Consider the following 27,144-nt stretch of genomic DNA (forward strand, 5'->3'; position numbering starts at 1 on the left):
ATTGGTCTCACAAAGTTAATGAGAAAATGCAACGTTCACTGTTACACCACCACCACAAGATCTTGCCCACTTTTGGGTAGTAGACTGATCTGTTTTGTAGCTGGCAAGAAAGTGTTCTGGAAAGATCTGCTTCAAGTGGTCTTTACTCCTTCCCCTCTCTTGTTGGTTCCACCTGTCCAATTGAGTTTCTGGGACATACTGAGCCAACTTAAGCAGGGCATAACAATAAAAGTAGAAAAAATATAGACAGGTAGACTATCAGTAACATTCTTTTGGCTCAACACAGTGGATGTTGCACAGTAATAAATGTAATCTTTTTTCCTAGCCAGGGTAAAAATGAAAAACTTGGAAATGTTTATTTTGTGTGCTCACCCCAACAGCACCAATCTTGACAAACTATGTTCCTCATCCCAGCTTTTTGCCCTCACAGAAATCTATGAAAAAGCCATCAGTATATACTGGTTTTTTTTATCCAGGACAGAACTAAATATGTATTTGCCTTTGGAAGAATGAAGCATACAAAGTGTTTAGGGAGGGAAAGGAATGTTTTATATTGATCTGTAGTTCTTCTGATCCACATCAGTCACAACATTGCTCACAGGTGTCCAATTTGCAGCAAAGTGTACTTTGAAATAAAAGTGTCCACTTGTTCTCCCTGCAAAGCTTTCATTGCTCTCCAGTGAATATTGCCACAATTCTCTGGCTTGCCTTCAGGATGGTTCAGCTCTTCCCTGATGTAATCCAGCCAAAGATCTTCAAATGAAAAGAAAACCCAGTTAAGATTGTAAGAAGAAAAGAGAAACATGAAAGAAAAACAACTCACTGTAGGTCAAAAAAATTAACTATACATAGTCCTATGTATCTGTGTGGATACCCATGGATTTGTCAACTTTATAGTATTTTGGTGCACTTCAGCATAAGGACAAAGAACTCAATCCTCCCTACTGGTATAGTGTCCATGGCTACTCCTTCAGAAGACTGGGTAATCTGAAGTTGAGAGGGGTAAAGAACTTGTGGTAGTAATAATAGCTTGTGAATCTCCATTTCTATCTCATACTTCTCTCTAATAACTAAGGCAAGACTAGAAGAAACATCCTGCTATCCCCTATCTCATCTTTCAGCAAAAATGTTCTCAAAAAGTAAAACGTAGGAAACAAGTACTTAGCAGGAGACTCCTACATTCCCCTGCACTGAGGGAAAAAAACAGCCAGTCACTTTGAGGAATTAAGATCAGTTTCCATTGCCCTGCTCATATGGGGACTTGTAAATGAAGGGATAGGAGGATAGACTGGATGAGTGGCTTTTTGAGGATGAGTCACAACTTAACAACTAGCTGTGCTCCGGAAATCCTGATTCTAAGCTAAATATATCCTACTACTGTCAAAGAAATTTGGAGAAAGGGTAGAAGACTTTGGATTAAAAAAGAAAGTAAATTTATTGGACATTGTGCAGACTAAATATCCTTTTTATCAGAAATGTTTGGGACCAAAAGTGTTTTGGATTTTTTTTTTTAGGTCTCTCTCTCTCTCTCTCTCTATATATATATATATATATGCATGAGATAACATTTTGGATTCTGAAATTCTAGATAAGGAAAGCTCCACCCATATTAAGATTACAGTATATGCTGACAGAATCAGTCACTGGTAATGAACTACCCTTCCCTAAATCCACCACAAAAAACAAGAGATATCCGTTACTAAGGAAACATTCCTTCCTTCATTGTTTGCAAAGCAAATGGGTTTCACTTCCAAGGGAAATTTAATTAAGAGGGATGGCTAAATGGGCTGCTTATGAAACTAATTCATGATGTTGATGATTAAACATGCTGCCCAAGCATATTATGTTCCACCCATACAGGTCTCAAGATAGCTTACAACAAGGGGCATTAAAATAAACTACTAATCATATACAGAAAGAAAGGATAAGACTAGCCGTTTAACAAGATGTAATTAATGCAGAGATGTTACTAATTTAACCAGACTTTCCTCGCCTAATACCTACCAGAGTTTTGTGGACTACAGCCCTTGACCACTGGTCATGCAAGGGGAAATTGAAATCCCAAATCTCTGGCAGGGCACTAGGCTGGCAGAGACTAGATTCAAGACTTGCAGGAAAACAGAAAGCCTTCTTACCAGGTTCTGTGCTGCCAAACTCCCTCAAGGCTCGTTCATAATATTCTCGGATATTGAACATTTTTCCAGATTCCTTTAAAGCAAAAAAGTGGGGGGGAAATGACATCAAAACACTGACCTTACCATTTTGTGGCAGTTAAATACAGTAATAACAACTTTATTTTTATACCTTGCCTCAATCTCCCCAAAGGGACTCGGGGCAGCTTACATGAGGCCAAGCCCAATCAACAGTTAAAACGTAGCACATTAGAATGCACAACATCAATTTAAAACAACATAAAACAAAATTATAATAAAATATAAAACAAGCAAAAAAACACCCAACAACATTAGCATAATTCAAGCCTCTATATGGGTGGGCGAACTGGTGCACAACAATTCAGGGGATAGGGCCAATGAGAAAAGTGGTTAAGTCATATAGCAGCGTTAAGGATAAGAGCAATATAAGAAGGATCATTCTGATTTTGGGTAAAACAGTAGTAAAGTGCATGGTAAAAAATGTTGGGTCCTAACTGGGGCCAATTGTCGAGGGAATTGTTTAGTCAAACACACAGCAGAACATCTGTGTCTTCAGATCTTTGCGGAAAGTGGATAGGGAGGGGTTAGTCTGATCTCCCTGGGAAGAGAATTCCAGAGCCGGGGGTGACAACCAAGAAGATTGCAATATTAATACTGATGTGAGCATTTTCAATTACCCCTGTACTTTTATTGCCGCTTGATTTTACTGGAGTAGTTCCTATAAGGGACCGGCAAGAAGAGAGGAAGCACTGGTGAGCCTGAGTATGAGTGTTTCCCGCAACAGCATGGCTCTTTCTGTGTCTCACCCACTCACTCACAGTCCTGTGTGCTTTCCCACATTTTGGTATGACTCCTGCCAATCAACTCAGCTGCTAAGGAGGATTCTATTTCCTTCTATTCTGTAACACCCACTGAAGTTCCCTTTGAGCAACAAACAAGGAATACACAATGCAAAAATTAAAAGCTATAGATGAAAAAGATAACACCCTTGTTCATAAGTCCACTAAAAGAAAAATATTTTCAAGTGATAGGGAAATGCCACCTGAGAAGAAAGCAACTAAAGTGTTCTAAAGTAGGTGTTTTCAGTCAGTTGACGCTACTTCTGAAAAAAGTTCTTTCACAGAAACTCCTGTTAATTGTCACTCAGATGGGAAGGAACATATGAAAAGACCTGTTACCTTAGGACCATAGAGTACCATAAAGGATGTGTCATCTCCTAAAGTTTCAAGAGGTGTAAAGTGTTAAACTAGAGGGGCAACTTGCAGCATTCCAGATTTCACTAGATAATAAATAGCACAATAAAATACTGGTTCTCCTACGGCCAGTGTATCCATATACAGGTTGAGTAACACCCATCCCAGGTGCTTGAGATCAAAGGTGTTTTGGTCTTCAGGTTTTTAAATTTTGAATAACAATGAGATAAAGATGGAACCCGTCCAAAAATGAAATTATTTTAATATTTAAAAAAACACCTTATACACATAGCCATTAATATACAACATTTTAATACTGTTGAGCATAAAATAACGTTTGTATACATTAAACCATGAGAAAGCAAAGATATCACTATCTCAGTAATCCATGTGGACAATTTTGGAGTGTTTTGAATTTTTGAGTTCTGGATAAGAGATGTTCAACCGGTATTACAGTGGATTATTTCTTGTTTCCATGTGTCTAAACATGCTGCATATGACACAAAAGAAACTAGCCCTTGTATCCACTTTAAGCACTTACTTGCTCCTTTTCAATTTGAATCATCTTCTTGAAGAACTCAAGGGAAAACGGGCGGCTTTCATGTAAACTAGGATATAAAAAGTCATGTGAGAAAAGCAATTTTAAAAAACAAGTTGGGGGTACAAAGAAATCATATATGTTTTTAAAGGGGGGGGTTCTAACCTTCTAAAGACCTTCTTTGCTTTTTTATAGCCACCAGTTCTATAAGCCCATTCAAGGTATTTCTCTTTCATGCTTACTGAATCAGCTGGAAGTGTGGCAAGGAAAGATTTCTGAAAAGTAAACACAATCTTAAATGCATTTGTAAAACAGTTGTGAAGCTTTTGCACATTTGTTATGGACTATGAAGGGACTGTATTTATTAAATTTTGCCCAGAAAGAGAGTTCAACTGATTTACCCATGATGATCATAGCAGAATATTTACATTTATGTGTTTATGTGTGTGTGTCCCTGTCTCATTTTAATCTCAGGTTTCCTTGTCTCCTATTTTTCAAGTTGTTTTTGTAGGATGGACAGCATAGATCACCTTTGCTTCTAAATAGATCAAAATCCAAGCCAGACCTCATTTTCAGGTAAATATTTCCAAAATTACAATAGTTTCTATTTAGTTATATATATATATATGACATTATCAATAAGCCTCCTCCCATTTGGGCCCTTGTATCAACTTAGTTTGATCTTCTACCATACCTTTGTTCTCCATAGGACCCAAATCCTATTCTAAAAACAAATGTGACATTAAGCAATAAAACCACTTTCAATTCCTTTCCATTTTATGTACAATTAATAGTTTGTTTTACATGGAGTGTCAACTACCTGATAGATAGCTTCAGTTTCAGCCTTGCTGTTGGCACTCTCACTCCATTCTACCCATAAAATCCAGAGTGGCAAGCTGTCCTAGAAGAAAGAAAGAGAGAATGTTGAAAAACTAGGCCAAGTAAATGTGAGATATGATCAACACTACCTACCTGAAAGCTCAAAGGGGGACTACCAGAATTGAACTGTTTTTATTGTGTGCTGTTTTCACCTTCGACTTGCAGCAACTCTACAAACAAAGGCTCTTCAAAACACTCTCTTATCAGGTCTTGCCAACACAAGGCTCTGGCTTCCTTCAAAGAGTTAATACAACAGTGGTTCTCAACCTGTGGGTCCCTAGATATTTTGGCCTTCAACTCCCAGAAACCCTAACAGCTGGTAAACTGACAGGGAATTTTGGGAGCTGTAGGCCAAAACACCTGGGAACCCACAGGTTGAGAAGCACTGCAATCCACCAATCATATGAAATTCTGCTTGTCCCACTCCCTTCAACTTTATTGAGCACTATTATCTTTTCCAGTGATAATTAAGAAACCTTACTACTGAAGTAACATAAAAGGTTCACAATGTAGGATTAAAAACATCGGAAGATGTCCATGAACACCTATAAACAGGAACCTGTGCCACTATTGCATTGGTGTGTGCTGCTCTCCTGGTCTTTAAGAATGGCCACAATGTCCACTAGTTCTAAGATGTGCCACCACAACAAAGTGCTATTTGCCAAGTGATGGCAGCTCCTATGTAGCATAGCAGGTTCCAGCCAATGGATCCACAGATTTTGCTGAGCTATAGGTCTGAGAATCATAAGTGCTGCCAATGACGGCTTGTGAGAGAAGATGTTCAATAACACTCTGGGGTGCAATTCGATGTAATGCAGCTGAAGAGGCTAGGCACTTACCTTAGCATTAACCACTTTAATGGCTTCCTGGAAACAAGGGGCCACGCCATCACTGTTCAACTTCAGTAGCAACTGCAATCTCACTTCCCACATTTCTGCCAAGTGACTAAACTGAGTGGTTGCTGCTGTTGCTACCTCCTCAGCCTGCTGTTGGAGGTCAAGCTCCATTAAGAGCTGAAGCTGGCAAAATGCAAGAATTCATAGAGAAAATGTAAAGATTTTAATCAAAAATCTATTCCCAGCTTTCTGTTTTGTACAAATATAAAGGACTAGTCAGACTATCAAGATATGTAAAGACAGGAATAGCAGAAGCTGCCTTATACAGTCAGAGCACTGGTTCTATCTATACCAGTATTTTTAACTGACAGCTATGCTTTTAAGGGGTTTTAGAAAGGTTTTTCCCTAGTTCCCCTTGGAGGTCGTTTTTCATTCCTGCTAGCTCATTATCCAAGTTCTAAGAAGGCGCAATCATATTTGGCTTCTATTGTCAAACAAGACAAAGGTGTATTCAAGGCAATATGATGGATTCCTTACCCACTGTTTATAGAAGGAAGACGGCAGCAGGTGCAATTCATGGGCTCGACTGTAAATGCTCAAAAGCCTTTCAAGCCTCTAAAGTGAGAGGAAAAGGAGAAGGAAAAAATGCAAAACACAGACACCATGAAAAATAAAATGGAATGTTTTAATGCCACAACCCTAAATACGAATAGAAAGTCATTCTTCAAGTGCCAATCTTTTAACAAACAATATGGCATCTAAAGATGTGAGCTCATGTTAGCCTGAATCAATATGCATCAGTCATTACATTTGAGGCTCACTGAGAGAAAGACATTGGTAGCACAATCTTTCGTAGACTTAAGCCTATTTCTTCAGATGCATACATCTGATAAATTATATGTCTGTAAAATCTTATACTGTTAACTGCTGTTAGTGTCAAAGGTACTACAAGATTTGCAATATGCCACCTATTTATACAAAAGAAGCAAATATCAGCGGACTTGTGAAAACCCCAAAGTGAAAACAGATAAAGGCCAATATAGACAGATATTAAAAGGAGGAAATATTTCAGCGTTTTTTTCCCCCCAAGCTATCGCACAAAAACTCACAAAAATTCAGACTAATATTCTCAACTGCATTAACCAATAACAGAAAAAAGTGTTAATTTGAAAGGAAGGGAAACCTACCTTTTGCCTTAATTCTTCACTATTGGTCTTCCGCTTAAATCTCTCTACACAAAAAATGATGTAGCACTTCCACATGTCCTCTGGAAGGTTAATAAACAAAAACAGTTTATCCTTCTAAAAATGTAACTGCCATGCAACACAGTCACTCTTCATCAAAACAGCTAAGCACATTCTATTCAATCAAATGGTAAAATATACAACTATTAATTCACTACACATCTCTTTCCTCCTTCATCAGATGTGATTTATTAGACAAACGTGGTCTCTATGGCTCTCAATGCCAAACTTTCATAATGTGTAGGAAATCTGCTTTGGAAAGGGATATCTGAATATCCAGCCACAGTTTCTAACCTGAGGGAAGTGATGTGACTGCCTCTTCATACACTGTGCAACACCGTTCTTCCTTGCGCACCATCTCCAATGCCTTCGACTGTTTAGACATATGTTCCGATGACGGCAGAGATTCTATCTCCAGTTCCCTCCGGGCCATGTAATCCCATACTAGAGGATCATTTGTGTACTGTGCCTGCAAGCTAAAAGGGGGAAAATGTATTATGCCATTGTCGGCACATAGCCCTCATGCTATGAAGTTCAGGAATAACTAAAAGTGTTTTGTCCCCTAAGAAGTGGGCACTCATTATGATACGTCATTGACACTATGCTTTAAAAATCAAAAAGATTGTCTCAAGTGGAGCTATGGCAAATGTGCTAGAGGCTATCAGATCATAGGGTGTCATTGCTGTTAACTCCTGTCAAGCTGACTTTGATTTATGGGGATCCCATGAATGACAGACTTTTAAGTCACCCCAGGTTTTGCAGACGCAAGGCAATGATGTAAAGACTGAATAATTACATCAAAAAACTGTCTTCCTTTTTTTCCTACTGCCTTCTAGCTTCCCAAGGATTATTGTCTTTTCTAGTGGTGATCGTACGCTCAAAGTAAAGTATGACAGTCTCAGTGTAGTGATCTTGGCATCTAAGGAGATTTCAAGCTTAATTTCCTCTAAGATCCATCAAAATATGATGCGGACAAGTTATTAAGAATTGTGAGGGGGAAGTGGCCGCACCACTTTAGAATCCAGGTGTAAGAAGACATTTTGAAGGCATCTCATACATTTAAAAATCACATGTCAAGTACAAAACTAACACATGAGAGAATGGGCTCTCCTTGGGTTGCTGTAAGTTTTCCAAGCTATATGGCCATGTTCCAGAAGCAGTCTTTCCTGACATTTCGCCCACATCTATTGCAGGCACCCTCAGAGGTGTGAAGTCTGTTGGAAACTAGGCAAGTGAGATTTATAAATCTGTGGAATATCCAGAGTGGGAGAAAGAATGCTTGTCTGCTCAAGGCAGGTGTGAATGTTGCAATTGGCCACCTTGATTAGCACTGAATGGTCTTGTAGCTTAAAAGCCTGGCTGCTTCCTGCCTGTGGGGAATCTTTTGTTGGGAGGTGTTAGCTCTCCTTGTGAAAAAGGGTGTGTTATTTCTTTGGGGAGGGGAATTGTGGGAACATTAAAAAACGGCGGTCCCTATCTGCAGCCTGATTGATACAATTCATGTTACCACCATACCCTGGAGCCTGTGGGGGGAAAAGCCCATGCACCTGTGATATAAGGACTAGAAACCCAGGTCATAAATCTGAGGTGGATAATCAAACAACTGTATCATACCCACAGTACACAAGTATCTTTAACACCAGTCTTAATTCTACAGAACAGAAATTTTAATATTGTAGGTAAGGGCTCTTTCAATCTTTTCTTTATGCCTAATTTGTTTGTTTTTTAAAAGAGAACTGTATGTGGTGCACTATCAAGGCTAATGAGATTTATTTAAACCTATTCATGAACAACTGGCAGTCTGGATCATGGCCCGAAAATTCTGGCATAATGCCTAGAGCAAATTACACAGTTCAATAAATTTATCAATATTATAGATAACAGAAATTTTTTCCAGAGAAAATAAATCCTGACAATAACGTACTTATCCAGGGCAACCAACCTGAACAGACCAAGAAAGTGCTATCATCCCACAAATTACAATGGCACTCAGCTTCTTAAATGTAAAACCAGTACATATACATCCAGTATTGTTAGCAAGGTTGCAAACATTTCTGAATTTTAAAAGTCATTTGCTATGCAGCTCAGTGAAGGATACCCTTTGAAACAAACCTTGAGGTACATTCTGTTCCACAAAAATACTCATTCTCTATTAAAGTGCACCAAAAGGCCTCTTGGAAGCCTTCCAGGAAGAGCTCAAGTGCTCCTTCCATGGAAACGTGTCTCTGCAGTTCTCTGTCTTTTAATGTGAGATGCATGGCTGTTCAGTCATGGTACCCTGTATTTTGAATACATTCCACAGAGACCTTTACCTGGGTTTGCTATCTTTGCGATCTTTCTGGTGCCAGATTTTTTTAAAAAAATAAGGTTAGCTATTTCAACACTTCTGGTTCACCAAATTAAAACTGTATAGAATGCACAGTGATAAAAACGAAAGAGCCAACCAAACAGTAAGCTGGTATCTTCACATCAGAGCACTTTAATGAGGGAAAAATCATTAAAGCTGCCACGAGTCCTCTTGGGGAGCTCGTGGCGGGATATTAAATTATTATTATTATTATTATTATTATTATTTGAAACACAACAAGATGAGTCCACAGCAGACACTCTGCTGGCTGTTGAATTGGATCACACGTCAGACACTTCCCAAGTGTCTAGGACTGTGTGATGTATCGGCGAATAATGCATGCAGATCCCAGTAAGGTGGCCTTCTGCAGCTGGCAATTTTATCAGCGCCAATTGTGTTTAAGTGCAGGCCAAGGTCTTTAGGCATTGCATCCAGTGTGCCGATCACCACTGGGACCATCTTTACTGGTTTGTGCCAGAGTCTTTGCAGTTCGATGATGATGATGATGATGATGTGACTAGAACGATTATTATTATTATTATTATTATTATTATTATTATTATTATTATTACGTGACTAGAACTGAGACCAGCTGGCAGAACTAATCCCAGTCTCAATTCCTGAAACACAATTCAAGTAAAATACTAAACCACAAAAATGGTATGTGCTTTACACCAACCTATGCGAATTGAATGATTCATGCCACTTTCACACACACACACCAAACTTACTTCTCAAGAATTTCTTTTTGGAGGTCTACGGTAAAATCAAAAAGTTTTGCAACTGACAGCAGTGACAGAAGGAACTCTGCACCTAAAGTGGATTTAAACACAATATAATTTTGTGTGGCATCAGCCTTGCAACCACACTCTTCAAGATATCAGATGTTTAAGAAATGAATCATATCTAAATGAAACTAAATCAATCTATTCTAAAACAATAGAAAAACAAAGAAAAAAACTAGCTAAATTTCTCTTAAAGCAAGTGACATGCTCATGCTTCTGAAGAGATGGGCAGATTAGTATTTACTTATCTATACAATTTCTTAATTTTCAACTGATGACATACCAAATTATTGTCTCATCTGGCCAAGCATCCTATATCTGAGAAAGGCTAGCGCTGCACATTAATAAAGAAGATAAGCATTTTCTCTATCACAGAAAAAAACATGAATTTATACTCATTATCCAAAGATGCAAAGCAGAAAGCAGGATATCAATTTAAAGCAAACAAGTTACCTTTGATTTTTTGAATGGCATTTTTATAGACAATTCGAGCCATTTCACCATTGAGCACCTCCTCAGAATAGTTGAACTCACCCTGAAAATTGCAGACAAAACCCCTCTTTCAATTAAATATTTTTTCCTTGATCTTTCAAATGAGATAATATTTATATTCTTTCCTCTACATATAAATCTGCAAACTGAAGCAACGCACAGCTCAAAGACTCACATAGCACCTGCACTAAAATGGGGAACACTTTACAAAAAGCAGGAGATACTAACTCTTCCTTGATGAAGACAAGTGACAGATTTTTCTGCACAGAGTTGTATTGGTAAAACAGAAGTGCTTTGGGTGAGAGCACATATAAGGAGTTTGTTTCCAAAATGTACCAAATCAAAATAATAATAATTACAAATGAGTAATAGGTAAGAGCACATTGTTGAATAAGGACTTTGTACATACCAGAACTATCAAAATGCATCAAATCACTTCAGTACAGAGCTTGGAAAATTACATTTTATAGCAAAGGCATGAACATCCCTCAGCACTTATTCTGATTCTTGTAATATTTGTTCAGATGGATTTGGTATCTTTGAGACACAATTTCCACATAGGGTTGTTGTAGGTTTTTCGGGCTATATGGCCATGATCTAGAAGCATTCTCTCCTGACGTTTTGCCTGCATCAAAACCTCACAACCTCTGAGGATACCTGCCATAGATGCAGGCGAAACATCAGGAGATAATGCTTCTAGATCATGGCCATATAGCCCGAAAAACCTACAACAACCCAGTGATTCCAGCCATGGAAGCCTTCAAAAATACAATTTCCACATAAAATCCTCCCTTACATCCTAAGCAAAAGCTGGCAGCCGAACTTCATATGATGTTGGACTACAACTAGCAACATTCCTCACCATTGGCAATGCTGGAAAGCCCTGGTGGGAACTGCCCACTCCTACCCAAGAGAGATCAACCATCATGCAGTTAAGCCCAAAGTGGAAGAAAGAACCCCAAAACCAACTCATTTTCTTGGAAGCAGATGTAACTATTTCATTAATGGAGGATGGATGGGGTATGGAGGGTGAAAAAACAGGCCTCAAGGGCCTGTTGACTCACCAAACCTGCAATTCAGGAATGAAAATCAGGAGACCCACTGCAGTCCCAGCATAGTCCAACAATGTCTGATAGGTCCACACACATTTCCCAACTCTACTAATTTTCTAGAAACAGCATAAGGCACTTTCCCCTGCAAAGCTGCCTTTTGGGTCTTCAGGAAAAAGGAGTGAGAAGGCAGAATAATGATGCTTAATGTTGCCTGCCATACACCATTGGGATAGGTTTAACATTCAATCAAATAAAAATGAATGATCTGCTCAAAATTTGCCAACATACTATTGACACAAGGCATGGACCAAATCATCTGAGTCAATGAAAGGTAATCCATATTGCATTTTGCAGCCATGCAAATTATCAGAGCATTTTCATTGTTCACACACAAGCTAATTATGCTCCAACTTGGCAACAATGCAAAACGCATATTTTACAGGAGAGCAATAGTACACCTGTCACATGAAATTCCATCATCTTCCTTCTGCAATTTAATGACAAACATATACCAAGATGGACCCTGGAACATTTAAGCTGAATTGTTTCTGCTCTAGCTGGGCATTTACCTAGATGGAAATGGACAATAAATCCTTGAACTTCTTACCAAGTCCATCTTTGCTTGTTCAAATTCTTTCTTCTCTTTCCTCTGCTTTTCTGCATGCATCAACTCCATTCTAAAATACTACAAAAACAAAGGAAGGCAAAAATATGGACACGAGGTCAAGGCATCCCACAATCTGATTGCAAACAGCTTCAAACTCCAGTTTTATTGCCTGGTTAGGAAGATGCCAATGTTAATGCTGGTGAAAATGTCAGTCTTAACTGAAATAAACTCTGACAGGGAGATACCATGATCTTCCAGTGTGCAACTTCCTCAGTCCTAATCAGATTCTCCTGGCTGGAGATGCTTAGGGTTGTAGTTAGACAAACCAGGAAAGTATCGTGTTGGGCAAGGCTGCCCATCTATCAAATATCAATAAAATTTCATAATCCAAATTTATTTTTGTGATTACTTCTTCACAATTATGGGAGGGACAACTACTATAGGATAACTCAAAAAACAAATTTGTTAAAGAAGCATTAGCAGTACAGTATTCCATTTCCAATGATTGGCTGATTTAGAAATCTTTTCTTGAATAAATATTGTGGTGACCAATATACCTAAAAGAGCAACTTCTGCTGTGTAAGATATGGTCTGAGATCTATAGCCAACTTGTTATAGATGTTAAAACTGACAGCCATTGATTACATAAAAGTGGATTTTCCAATTCTCTATTATATTCTTGCTGTAAACCTTGCATGCCATAGATAAATTAACTGTGGGTTGGGATACTTTGTCTCAACTAATGTCTGTAATATTAAGTGACTTTTGGATGCACTTGAAGCTACAGGGCTAAATCTAGATTGTGGTAAATGTTTCAGTTGTAGATATTGCTATTTAGGTGGTGGGGGAGTTTAAACTGCTCTTGAAAAACTGAAAAGGCAGAAACTAATAGTCAACTCCAAGCATCTAATTTAAAGACACAAACACATTATTGGTTCACATTTTCCATAAAAATGGTTCCTTATCGTACTCATTTTTAAACCCGGATTCCTCCATACAATTATGCATAAGTCTAAGGATCAAATTGCAATTGATGAGATAATATTTGCTACATAGCTCAAACTTGTTGGCAAAACACTACACCTTTTTTCATAAATTATATCCAAGTACTGCTCATTTAAATAGAGTTGCCAGAAATGAATACTCCGAGGGTAAATGTGATGGATTATTTACTTAAAGTGGAAATTTCAAAAATTAAAATAAGCTAACAGAAACGACTCCTTCTCATCTTTGATTGGAATTTGCACATCCTTCTCATTTCAATTCCTCGAGGAAATGACCCCCCCCCCACCCCAAAATAATAATTTAGTTTTTGAAAATACTTATAAGGTATCAGTACAGGAATTCCAGAAACATAAACATAACATTCACTTTCATCATGATTATCTTAATGCAGATACAGATCTTTATCTATATCTCTAAATTTTGTGCAACATCTTTTATCATCTTACTTATATTAAGATTAGTCATCTTAAATAAATCCCTCAGGATAACTATGTCCAAATAGAATTTGGGAAATTTCAAAACTGTTCTGCTTTACATATGCTACAGTCAATCCTACCTCCCCCTGGTATTATTTCTGAATACCCAAATACTGTATTATTAACCAACCTGTAGCTCCTATTGACTTTAAATGCAACTCTGCATTTGAATAAAGATAATTTTAAGATAATTATTTGCAGAAGTGCAAAGGTGCATTTGGCATGTAGTTCACCAATTCTACAGCAAATCCTGTTTACCTGGCTAGGCTGCTACACACACTCGAAGGTAGCAAGGGAAAAGGAATAACATTTACCTCTTGATAAAGCTTTGGGCATTCAGGATGGAAGCGCAAGGCACGGAGGAACAACTGCCGGGCACTTTCAGATGACAAACGGGCCTCCATTTCCCATTTTGCAGCCATGATCCACAAAGCTACAATAGAGGTTTAGATGTCAGTGATGGCAGCTCCAACAGCAGTCATTCCAAATAGTACCACTTATACTTTGTTACCCTAGAGAAACACTGTCCAGTTTACTGGCCAAACAAGCAGATTACACACTGTACATACGCATTCCAAGAAAAGCTGTTCATGTGTTGCTTTTTTTCAATGATTGAAAAGCAGTTATGCATTGTAATAATAAGCCCCACCTTCAAGAGCTATGCACATGTCTGTTGCATATTTCCAGACAAGCACTATGAATACACAACATTCTCAAATTATTCTGAAGACAGACTAGGAGTCCATCTGCACTGCTGAATTAATGCATTTTAACACCATGTTAACTGCCATGGCTCAATGCTGTGGAATCAGCACCACTCTCCGGCAGAGAGGGCTGAAGACCTTGTAAAACTACCACACCCATGATTCCATAATGTTGAGCTATGGAAGTTAAAGTAGTGTCAAACAACATTAATTCCACTATGTAGACTCCCTACATCTGGGGTCCAGTTCTCCAGATGTTTTGTCATTAAAGTCCTTGATGAGGTGTGCTGGATGCTGAAATTCAATATCTAGAGGACTACACATTAGAGAAATCTTAAGGACAGAGATGAAATGTCAGATATTCACAGTAATCCCACAGAGACAACACAAATCCATCTAATTCATGTATGAAAAACCCTGACTTACTGATGCAAATAGGTCCGAGCATGGACTGACTCCAGGAAGAGATGAGCCACGCCTCTCTTTCAGTGGGACCCAGAGATTTAGGCAGCAAAAATGCTGAGTTACAGTGTTTAAAAGGATTCACCTTTGTTGCAAAGATGAAATGGAGAATCCCTGTTTCATGGGGCAGGTGCAGCCTGTAGAAATCGTCCACAGAAGGCTTCCAAGTTTCGTCTACTGTCATTTCCAGCCAGTGATTGGAAATAATGGATAATCTACTATTTAAAGTGCTATGTAGAGCTGAGCTCTGGTTTGTAGCACATGAATCTGTTACACTGGGGCTTTCTCATAGAAGGTAGACATGAGTTGTTGATTAGTGGGAAACATGTCAATGCTGGTAAGAGCTGACCAACTAACCTTGCTTGGCCCCACTTGATGCACTTAGCCTCTCCTATTTCTGGAATTCAAGCCAGAGAACTTTCTTAAATTGGAACACAGCTCCCTGCCCCAAACAGGCTGCTCACCATGTTATAAAATGGGAATAGGCCCTCTATTATGACTAGTTAATAGCATATTTCAGGACCCTTCCACACAACCGAATAAAATCACACGTTTTCTGCTTTGAAACACATTTTCTGCTTTGATACATGGCAGTGTGGACTCAGATAACCCAGTTCAAAGCAGATACTGTAAGATTTTCTGCCTTGATATTCTGGGTTATATGGCTGTGTGGAAGGCCCCTGAGTCTCCTTCTCTGAAGGTTTTTAAGAAGAGTATGGGTGGCCATCTGTCAGGAGTGATGTGATTGTATGTTCTTGAATGGAAGGTTTGGACTGAATGGCCCTTGAGGTCTCTTCCAGTTCTATGATTCTACACATATCAAGCTAACATATTCCATCAGTTTGGATTAATAGTACTGCCAAGATGTTCCACTTGTCTTTTCCAAGATGACCACCTTTGATACATATCATTAATTCTGAGTTAAATTATTTTACCTGGTTTATTGGGATGAAGGGCTAACATCATTGAAAACACTTTACTCAGCTGGATTTTCTTGTTCTATTGAGAAACAGAAAATATCATTCACATCCATACACCACTGGGATTTTACATGAAAACAGATTTATCTCCATTACGGAGGACAATGTTGTTGTTTGTCACACTACAGTGACAAACACATTATACAATTGCAATGCAAGGAGTTTCATTTTAGTAGCTGCTTTCCACTTAATAAAAGCAGAAACTGGTTGGACAGAGGAACAATAAATAACAGCATGACTACAGAAGAGCACCAAACAGAGGTAAGGCAAAAATACCAGCAGTCTCCCTGGAAAATACAAATCACTGATTCTTTTGGTAGAGTCACAGGAAACCATTCTGATTGAGTGACACAATTATGGACACAATTGGTGGGGTTATCTCAGCTGGACTTTAAAATGATAAAACTTTTAGTTTTACCAGGGCAGTAGAAAGAGGTGCTTTCCTAACTTCCTCAAGAAGCTACTTTGCCTCCCAATAATGAGAGAAAAATCACCTTCTGGTGTCCCTTTCAAGTAAAACATTGGTTGTGGCATCGGTCCACTTTTAATAGTCTTGTTTCCTCTTTCTAACCACTCCTTTTCAGTCACACATGTAAATGCATGAGGAAAAAAATCTATCACAATCAAAACCAAATCCAGTCAATTCAACAGGGATCTAGCAAATTTTCTCATGTACAAAAACTGTGTTCACTCTCTATGGTACAACTGGTCCGACTGCAACACAATCCCTAAAACAGGACATTATACTTCAGTACTTAATAATAAACTTTGTTACCCCGCCTCCATCTCCCTAATGGGGACTCGGAGCGGCTTACATGAGGTCAAGCCCAAAAGACAATTACAATAAAGAAAAACCGAAAACACAAACCGAAAACGCGAACAACAAACAATAACATCATAATTACATAAAACACATGAATACATAGCAATATGAAAAATAAAGAATATGCACAAGCACAATAATAATGGGTGGGCAACATGTAGTAATTAAAAGGACAAACTGATTAAAACTAATGAAAAAGTCAGGCGAGATAAAAGAGGGAAGCAGGCAATTATTACTTACCCATTTTTTGCAAAATGCAACGTGAGACAACCACAACTGAAGGTCATCCTATTGGAACAAAACAGAAAAGAATCAGCAGAGAACACAAATACTAGTCATCACCCTTTCTATAACGATCAGCAACAAATGTTGGAGAAATGTCAGCATTTCTACAGGCAACAGTTTAGAGGGGAATTAGGAACATCTCTCACATGGCGTGATCTGCAATACCATTTACAATAATTGGCCTATGTCTTTTTAAAAGTTAAGAGTCACACGTCTGAGGAATCCCTATTTTGGTTTCAGATCCTCAATCACATGCTGTAATGTACACCCACAGAATAATTCAGAATATACAGAAACAGTTGCATCCCTGTAGCTTCCTTTCCAGAGCCTCACCCACAGAACAATGAGAATATGTTGTACATGTTTTGAGCATATTAATTGCACACTGAGTGGCTGCTGGATAAGAATGAGCATCTCATGGAACATTACTCTGCTAAAGACCCTAGCCCCTCATGGCTCTTCAGAGAGCGCTGGACTTCAGAACAATCATCCTTGACTACTAGCCACACTCATCAGAACATTTGAAATGGTCATATGAGTAGTCAAATAAATAAATTATTATTATTATTATTTCATTAGAACATTTGATAAAAAGTTAGCCAAACCAATTCTTAGTCCACCTATGTGATTTATTTTGGTAAACCACTTTTGAAAACTAAATGAAATATTCATCTGGATATAAAACCATACAAGAATATATCTTGCTTCCATTTAGTTATCGTATTGATATCATATTACAAAAAGGATTATGCAACAGGCTTACTTTCCATTTTGCCGTGGCACGTTTGAAGAGGTTATGTATTCTCTGCACAATGGAGTACTCAATCTCATCTTTCTTAAAGGAGTAGCCAATTCGCTAAGGGTGAGGAAGATGAAGACAAAGAAGAAAATATCAACTTTACAGTCTTTTAAACTTGTATAAGAATTTCTTCCTAGTTCACAATTTACTTACCGATCTTCTTTTCTTGATCAGTTCCAATAAATTGATTTCATACTGGGGAAGAAAAATATTTATTTATTTAGAGCTTTTATAACCCAGTCTTCTCGACCTCCAAAGAGGGACTCAGGCTGGCTGAGATATTGCAGATTTGAAATATTGCAGATTCACAAGATCAACAATATCTCAAAAATATTACACCGCCCTGCTGCTTTCGGACTCTAGAACTACAATAACTGTGTTGCTAAGTTTTGTGCTGTAGCACTTAAAATTAGATGGATGACAACTGACCCCGCAAGGCAATACCCTGTCAGGAATGCAGCTAGAGCAACTTGTGGGTCCTCAGGTGTTTAGGCCTCCAATTCCCAGAAATCCAAGCCAGTTTACCAACTGTTAGGATTTCTGAGTGTTGAAGGCCAAAACACCTGGGGATTCACAGGCTGAGAGCCTCTGAGCTAGAACAACCTGTTACAGTTGAAATGCTATTAGACTTGTAATGACCCCCCCCCCCAGTGCTTTGACCCCTCCTATCAGTCTTCCCACACTTGGTTCCATATCTGCCACACTAACCTGTGTTTTTAAATTGTGAACTGCTTTCTAATTTGTTTTTTATAACTGCTTCACTAGGGTTTCCCCTTCCCAGGGCATTTGTGCTGGTCATGGACCGTAATAAAGTTTGTTGTTGTTCAACAATATCTCAAGGCTGATCAAGCTGGCAAACACAGCAAAACCATTCCGATTATTTGAATGAAGCTACAAGTTAGGCAGGTCTTTTGTAATAAAGATGCCAAGTAATCAAGAAATGTCAATTAATCAAAAACCCACTTTAGTATTCGTTACACCAATTCCTAATCATCCTATATATATAGAAAGCTACTCATTCCATAAGAGTCCTCATGTACCTAAAACACACATAAGAGAAGTGTGACAGCCTAAGGGAAGCCCATGATTAAAAATTAAAAAAAATATAACTTAGCACTTTAGATACTGCCATCCTTTTGCAGTCTGAATTTGGGAAAGCATCCAAGGATGTTCATTTCATAGGCTTCCTAATAGAATGGGATCAATGACAACTGCAAAAAAATGAACAAGCTATTTTTTGTAACTTAAAGAGGAAAAATAAATGAAGTGAACATAACAGCATGGTATCCCATTTTTAATGTACCATACTTTCAAAACCTGAATGTTGAAGTTGGGCTGCAAGCTATTCATCTGGATTTCTGGCATAATAAATACATCCATACCTCCACATTTGTAGGTTAAGCATTCATAAGTAATAAGTAAGATATAAGTATGACACAGGAAAGGGCCTTCTATGCTATGGCTCTCTCCCAATTGGTGCCAACAATGGTTTATTTCTGGCACAAAGTCAAAACACTGTTTTTATTAAAACTTCTGGGTCTTACCTTAGCTTTGAAACATATGTGTGTATGGTTCTAACAGTTTGCTTAAATTATTTTATTAAATAAGGAATAGTTTCACACTATTTATATTATTTTGCTTGCACAATGTCTCGAAATTCCACAGTATAGGACAAGAAGATTAAACAAATAACATGCATAAGAAACCTTTAATGTTTGTAGCTTCAAGTGAAAGAAAAATGTGGTAAACACCTTCCACAAACCAGAAAAATATGGAATAAACCTGCTCAGTGGAAAAATAATGCTGACTATGTTGGGAGATATGTAGGTGAAGAACCAAGTATCCAAAAAGAAGCCACAGCTATGCTATCCAAAACCTTTTTAAAATCCACTTATTCAAATCCACAAATTCACATTTAAAAGGCAAAGTGATCCATGAAAGAGGAAACACAGAATAACTGTGACATATCTTACGTGATGCCAAGAGAGCTGCCTTTTAAAAATTACCTGAATGTAGCTGATAAAATCTTCCTTGTGAAGGGCTCTCCGCTGTATTTTATATTCAAGGGCTGAAGACTTCTTAATAACTGCCCTGCAAAAATGTAAATAGGAAAAGAAAAGCTCTAAGACAGATGCATTTTGAGTTCATAAAGGACACCCTCTGGCCAACTGGCTGTGGGATTCTGGGTGCTGTAGTAAACAAAAATGTATCTTTTCTAAGCTCTCACCACATACCCAGTGGCACCATAGTTTCAAAAGGGAAACATACAACATTCAAGGGTTTTCTTTTAGATGTCAACATTGATATTAGCTAATTTTTAACAAATATCCCTCTAAAGCAGGGTTAAATAACATGCATCTCTCCATATATTCTCAACCTGCAAGTCACACTGGGTACATCTACACTGTAGAATTAATGCAGTCTGACACTACTTTAACTGCTAGGGCCTCAATATTATGGAATCCTGGGAGCTGCAGTTTGGTGAGGCCCCAGCATTTCTTTGGCTTAAAAGGCTAAAAAGCTTGTATAACTCCCAAGATTTTGTAGCCTTGAATCGTAGCAGTTAAAGTGTTGTCAAACTTCAATAATTCTACAGTGTAAATGCACCTGTCAGCTCTAATCAACACAGACAAGAGTGAAGGATGAGTAGAGCGCTCCTGGAGAATTTGAAGGCAGATCAGGGAATAGGGATTCAGCCTATGCTGGTGGGATTACACTTCCACCTTGAAGGCACAAGTAGAACTAGGAGTATGGGTTTATATATCTGTGGAATGACCAGGGTGGGACAAAGAATTCTCGTCTGTTGTAGTGCGGTGTGAATGTTTCAATTGACCACCTTAATTAGCCTTTGATGGCCTGGCAGTACCTGGGGCAATCTTTTGTTGAGAGGTGATTAGATGTCCCAGATTGTTTCCTCTCTGTATTATTATTATTATTATTATTATTATTGAAGGCTTTCATGGCCGGAATCACTGGGTCGTTGTAGATTTTTTGGGGCTATATGGCCATGGTCTAGAGGCATTCTCTCCTGACGTTTCGCCTGCATCTATGGCAAGCATCCTCAGAGGTAGTGAGGTCTGTTGGAACTAGGAAAAGGGGTTTATATATCTGTGGAATGACCAGGGTGGGACAAAGGACTACACAGAGAAGCCATTGAAATACACAAGCATGTGGACAATTTCAACAGAAAGGAGGAAACCATGAAAATGAACAAAATCTGGCTACCAGTATTTAAAAACTCAAAAATTACAACAGCACAACCTCAGAGAGGAAACAAACAAGGACGTCTAATCACCTCTCAACAAAAGTTTGCTCCAGGCACTGTCAGGCCATTATATGCTAATCAAGGTGGTCATTTGAAACAGTCACACCTAGCTCCAGCAGACAAGAGTCCTTTGTCCCACCCTGGTCATTCCACAGATATATAAACCCTTTTTCCTAGTTCCAACAGACCTCACTACCTCTGAGGATGCTTGCCATAGATGCAGGCGAAATGTCAGGAGAGAATGCCTCTAGAACATGGCCATATAGCCGAAAAAAATCTACAATAACCCAATTATTATTGTGGACAAAATAGGAAGTAGTAAACCATTTCACCAAATAGGACAGAGGAAAAGCTGGGAGAACTTTTTTCTAAGACCCCATCTACACTGCCATGTAAAATCCAGATTACCTGATTTAACTGGATTATATGGCAGTGTAGGCTCATATAATCCAGTTCAAAACTGATGATTTCGAATTTATATGTCAGTGTGGATGTTGCCTACGTTTAGTTCCACCGAAAGGTGATGTAAGAGGACAATGAGGGGCCCTGGACTGGCCAGAATATAAACCCTGGGTGCGCCTCCACTGCAGAATGTATGCAGTTTGACACCACTTTAACTGCAATGCTATGGAAGCCTGGGAGCTGTAGTTTGACAAAGTCTGCCAAAAGAGTGCCGGGACCTCACCAAACTACAACTCCCAGGATTCCATAGCACAGAGCCCTGCCAGTTCCAAGCGGCGTCAGACTGCAGTAATGCCACAGGGCAGAGTCTTCCCCCTCCCTGGCTCACCGGATCTCTTTGCGGGTGAACAGCCCGACCCGCTCCAGCTGCTCGAGCTCCGGGATGCGGTCCTCGATGCGCTGCTCTATCCGCTCCGCCATGGCCGAGAAAGCGGCTCCCGGCTGATCAGAGCAGGGCAGGTGCACGTGGGTCTCGCGGGTCGGTCTTTTCCTCCTCCACTTCCGCTCGCCCGGCCCGCCTACTCGTTGGCCTTTCCACCCGCCTAGACCAGCCACTGAATCCCGCCCACTGCCACCCTGCGGCTCCCAAGGCACCTACAACCCTATTGGCTTTACAGCTTCCAGAATGAGTTTTGACGCCTGCCAGGGAAATGACACCTGCTGGGGCCCTTTTACACTATGCAATAATAGCGCTGTTGTTCCACTCTAAGTGCCATTGTCTATCCTTTTCTGAGCCTTGAGCGATCCAGCTGGAGGTCAGCTGTGACCAGCAGTGCTGTAGAATTTGAAGCGGCATGAATGGAGGGCGAAAGAGAGAAACATGCCAAGAGGAAGGCGCGTCAAGCCAACCCCAACCAGGACCGTCTTCCACCTGGAAACTGATGCCCTCACTGTGGGAGAACATGCAGGTCAAGAATAGGGCTCCACAGTCACCTATGGACCCACCACCAGTGCACCGATCTTGGAAGACTATCCTTCTCGGACAACAAGGGATCGCCTAAGTAAGTAAAGGCTCCCTCCTATAAAATCTTGGGATTGGTAGTGGAAGGAAGGGCCTTTAAGAACTACTGGGCCTCTAAACCAAGCTCTAGCTTTCCAGGTATGTTGGACTTCAACTACCAAAAGCCTCATCTGCCTTGCCAATGTATGGGAATCTGGGAAATGAAGTCCAAAACCAGACTGTGAGAACCAGTTTCTCAACCAGACATCCCCAGGCATTTCATAGGAGGCTTCCATGGTATTAACAAGTGAAAGCATGGGTTGGATCTACACTGCCATATAACTCAGTTGAAAGCTGATAGATGATGGTGTAGATAAGCCCTTAGTACTGGAATTGGGTGCAGAGAGCCCTTGGTATCTGCCATGGCTTCTGCAGGCGCCGAAATCCCTAGATGTTCAAGCCTCATAATGTAGTCCTGAGGAGAGCGACTAAAATGATCAAGAGTCTGGAGAACAAGCCCTATGAGGAGCGGCTTAAAGAGCTGGGCATGTTTAGCCTGAAGAAGAGAAGGCGGAGGGGAGACATGATAGCCATGTATAAATACGTGAGAGGAAGTCATAGGGAGGAGGGAGGGAGCTTGTTTTATGCTGCCCTAGAGACTAGGACACACAACAATGGCTTTAAACTACAAGAAATGAGATTCCATCTGAACATTAGGAAGAACTTCCTGACTGTGAAAGCCGTTCAGCAGTGGAACTCTCTGCCCTGGAGTGTGGTGGAGGCTCTTTCTTTGGAAACTTTTAAACAGAGGCTGGATGGCCATCTGTCAGGGGTGCTTTGAATGTAATTTTCCTGCTTCTTGGCAGGGAGTTGGACTGGATGACCCATGAGGTCTCTTCCAACTCTATGATTCAGATAAATTTTGCAAGGCTGAGCAAGATGGTTTTCGGCCCCCAAGGATGGGGAGTTCCTTTCAGAAATAAGCATTTGCACTCCAATTGGTCTTGAAATTCTTTTTTGAGAAGAGCTCCCCCTGAATAAAATTAATGGTACAACTCAAAAACTTTAAGTTGTCTTTGTTGTCGAAGGCTTTCATGGCCGGAATCACTGGGTTTCTGCGAGTTTTCTGGGCTCTATGGCCATGTTCCAGAAGCATTCTCTTCTAAGTTTCACCCATATCTATGGCAGGCATCCTCAGAGGTTGTGAGGTTTACACAACCTCCGAGGATGCCTGCCATAGATGTAGGTGAAACGTCAGGAGAGAATGCTTCTGGAACATGGCCATACAGCCCGGAAAACTCGCAACAACCCACTTGAAGTTGTTGTTTTACTTTCTTTGTAGAAAAATATGGTTATTTTATAAAATGCAACAAAATACAGTTAGCCCTCTATATTCAGATTTTCCCATCCATGAATTCAAAATATGTATGTGCTAAAAATTCTGTAAGGGACATTGTTTAGTATGCTACTGTATATAATGGGCTTTGAGTATCCATAAATTTTGATATCCATAACATGCCCTGGAATCAAACACTAGCAGATACCAGGGACTCACTCTAGACAGATTTTAGTATCAAAAATAATGGGCCTCTCCTTGGCTCTTGGAGCCCTAGACCAATGTACTGGCTGAACCTGGGCATAGTAAAATGGCATCCCTTATATAAGTGCCAGAGAGAGCCTAAAGATCTGTGAAATGGTCACAGACCATTTATTTATTTACTGTATTTGTATACCACCGTTCTCAACCCACAGGCAACCACAGAAGGGAATGTGTACACTTCACCATAGTGCTCAGCATGTGACAAAGTCAAGGTCTGTTTTTGGGATTCCCATCCAGACCCTCCAAAAAATATTGGTTGAATTTGTGGACACAGAACCCGACTGTTGTGTGGATGGGCCCCTTGTATTGGACTAAAGCAGGGGCATCCTGCGCTGACACTGTGGACAGTTCCATATAGGAAGAAATTGTCTTTATACTGCACCAAATGTTTGGACCACCTGACTCTGTTATTGAACAAGTGGGTAACTAGTAAAAGGTAAAGGTTTTCCCCTGACATTAAGTCCAGTCGTATCCGACTCTGGGGGTTGGTGCTCATCTCCATTTCTAAGCCAAAGAGCAGGCATTGTCCATAGACACCTCCAAGGTCATGTGGCCGGTATGATTGCATAGAGCGCCATTACCTTCCTGCCACAGCGGTACCTATTGATCTACTCACATTTGCATGTTTCCAAACTGCTAGATTGGCAGAAGCTGGGGCTAACAGCGGGAGCTCATGCCACTCCCCAGATTCAAACCTGCGACCTTTTAGTTAGCAAGTTTAGCAGCTCAGCGGTTTAACCCACTATGCCACCTGGACTCCGGGTAACTAGTGGTCCACTACATTTTCAGCACAGCAGCTTCTGCAGTCCAAGAACCTTTGGAGGACAAGTTGTCCGTTCTTATAATATCTTCCTAGACTGCATGTCAAGGATGCCTTTCCCATCCTTGAGTGGAATTTGGGACTCTCTGTATACAAAAAAGCACTTTGTTATTCAGTTATGGCCCCATTTTATTTAGGCTGGACGCTTAGAATGGCATTTTTTTCTTCTTCTCATAATAACACTAACAATTCTGAAAGGACAACACTATTTCACCAATTTTCTACTCCCCTTTCATCTCAACAGTCACACAAAGCTATCCCCCCATGAACTCTGAACTGACATGGTTTACTGCAGGAATACACACTTCTTTACTCTGTGGGCTGCATTTAATATGTTGCTTCGCTGCCCCCCCCCCCCCCCCAATGTTTGGAGCAACTTGAGAAACTGCAAGTCGCTTCTGGTGTGAGAGAATTCGCCATCTGCAAGAATGTTGCCCTGGGGATGTCCAGATGTTTTACCATCCTGTGGGAGGCTTCTCTCATGTCCCTGCATGAGAAGCTGGAGTGCACAGAAGGGAGCTCACCCTGCTCCACGGATTCGAACCACTGACCTTTCCATCAGCAGTCCTGCCGGCATAAGGATTTAACCCACTACACCATGGGTTGAAACCACACATACACACCTCACCTGGAAACTGCCTTTCCATACTACTAGTGGGAGTAAACAAAATATGACAATTGCAGGGAAAGAAGCTAGTAAAAATGGTAAAATCAAGAGGCTGGAGAAAGGTGCAGCCCTAGAAACATAGGCTGCACATTCAAACAACATTAAACTGCAAATATAGATAGGGCCCCGTGGCGTCCAGCACAGCTTTCTCAAGTACACACAGAACTGTAGCCTTTACTTTAATTTTTAATTCATTTTCTTGTGGTTTACACACAAGAAAATTCAAACAGAGCATTATCTTCAAACAAGCTCTGTTCTCAGGAATCTTCAAAGGAAACCAGCTGGTATGAACCCATTGTATGAAGAGTCCACTGAGTGAAGTTGGAAAGATTTTAATATCCTAGCATTCCATTCCTGTTTATATTGTTAAATTGGTTCCTGACAAGAGTCCCTTCCCCGCCACATTGATGTGGGGAGCATGGAAGAAAACACTCACAGTTTCCAACCTCTGAAAAACCTTTAACTGAAAGCTGAGTGCAAAACTCATACTGTTACTCCACATTCCCAAAAAAAACTTAAGAAAAAGATATATTGGTAGTCCTGATATTAAAACTCTATTTCAAGATGTTTCTATAAGATTCTACTTTTCCTTCCTTCCTTTTCTCTCTCTGAACTCAAAATCGAGCATAGGGAGGCCACCAACTGTTTTTGTTCAGATGAGAACTGTTTCGTGTTACTTAGAAAGCTAAATATCTGTATTTTTTTTTACCTAAATCACATTATGGTAAGACTCTCACCATTCTGTGGTTATAGTAACATTCTTTTCCAAAGATGTAGATCCCATTATTTTATCCAGTTATTTCATAATTATATGTAAAGATACCTAGCTCTTGGTACAATGATGGAGATGTGATTCATGACATGTATGTACCTATTTGGACAATTTATTTATAGATCTAAATAATCTATATAAATAAAAATGTAATGTTCATTTGTGGAATTAACAGAACTCAAAAACCACTGGACGAATTGACACCAAATTTGGACACAAGACACCTAACAACCCAATGTATGTCCTTCACTAAAAAAAAAAAAGATTTTGTCATTTGGGAGTTGTAGTTGCTGGGATTTATAGTTCACCTACAATCAAAGAACATTCTGAACCCATCAACGATGGAATTGAACCAAACTTGGCACACAGAACTCCCACGACCAACAGAAAATACAGGAAGGGTTTGGTGGGCAGTGTCCTTTGGTTTTGGAGTTGTAGTTCACCTACATCCAGAGAGAACGGTGGACTCAAACAATGATGGATCTGGACCAAACTCTACACGAATACTCAATATACCCAAATGTGAACACTGGTGGAGTTTGGGGAAAATATAATCTTGACATTTGGGAGTCGTAGTTGCCAGGATTTATAGTTCACCTACAATCACAGAGCATTCTGAACCCCACCAACAATAGAACTGGGCTAAACCTCCCACACAGAACCCCCATGTGGGCCACAGCAACACATGGCAGGGGACGGCTAGTTATTTTAAAAAATGTCTTGAGCCATTTTCAACACTAATGAATCTTATTACTTTTTCTGCTACAGATGAAGGCAGCTCCACCATGAAAATAAGGACAAAACAATTATATATGCATTTACATACTAGTAATTACTCAAAAAACTCTATGGTTGCAATAAAGAATAATGCCAACAAAAAAACCCAGTTAACACACTTAGAAATAAGCTGAAGATGTCAGTTGGAAGCAGTAAAGAAGTTCTGCCTTCCAACAGAGAA

At 39.7% G+C, this 27,144-nt stretch overlaps 1 protein-coding gene across 1 annotated transcript; it reads right to left on the reverse strand.

Moving 5' to 3' along the window:
- Positions 1–332: 332 nt before the first annotated feature.
- On the reverse strand, positions 333–21,873 carry UTP6 (UTP6 small subunit processome component). The gene is made up of 19 exons (XM_060763966.2): positions 21,716–21,873; positions 19,667–19,751; positions 17,814–17,855; positions 17,625–17,717; positions 16,817–16,864; positions 15,709–15,772; positions 13,922–14,040; positions 12,127–12,204; positions 10,429–10,510; positions 9,922–10,003; positions 7,138–7,319; positions 6,787–6,866; positions 6,137–6,214; positions 5,603–5,782; positions 4,705–4,785; positions 4,050–4,159; positions 3,888–3,954; positions 2,136–2,208; positions 333–753 (listed from the first exon to the last, which is right to left on the reverse strand). Exons 1-19 carry the CDS (start codon positions 21,805–21,807, stop codon positions 596–598), a joined length of 1,794 nt encoding a protein of 597 aa, XP_060619949.2. The 5' UTR covers positions 21,808–21,873; the 3' UTR covers positions 333–595.
- Positions 21,874–27,144: the final 5,271 nt, after the last annotated feature.

Source organism: Anolis sagrei, chromosome 2 (genome assembly GCF_037176765.1).
Source record: "Anolis sagrei isolate rAnoSag1 chromosome 2, rAnoSag1.mat, whole genome shotgun sequence".
NCBI lineage: Eukaryota > Metazoa > Chordata > Lepidosauria > Squamata > Dactyloidae > Anolis > Anolis sagrei.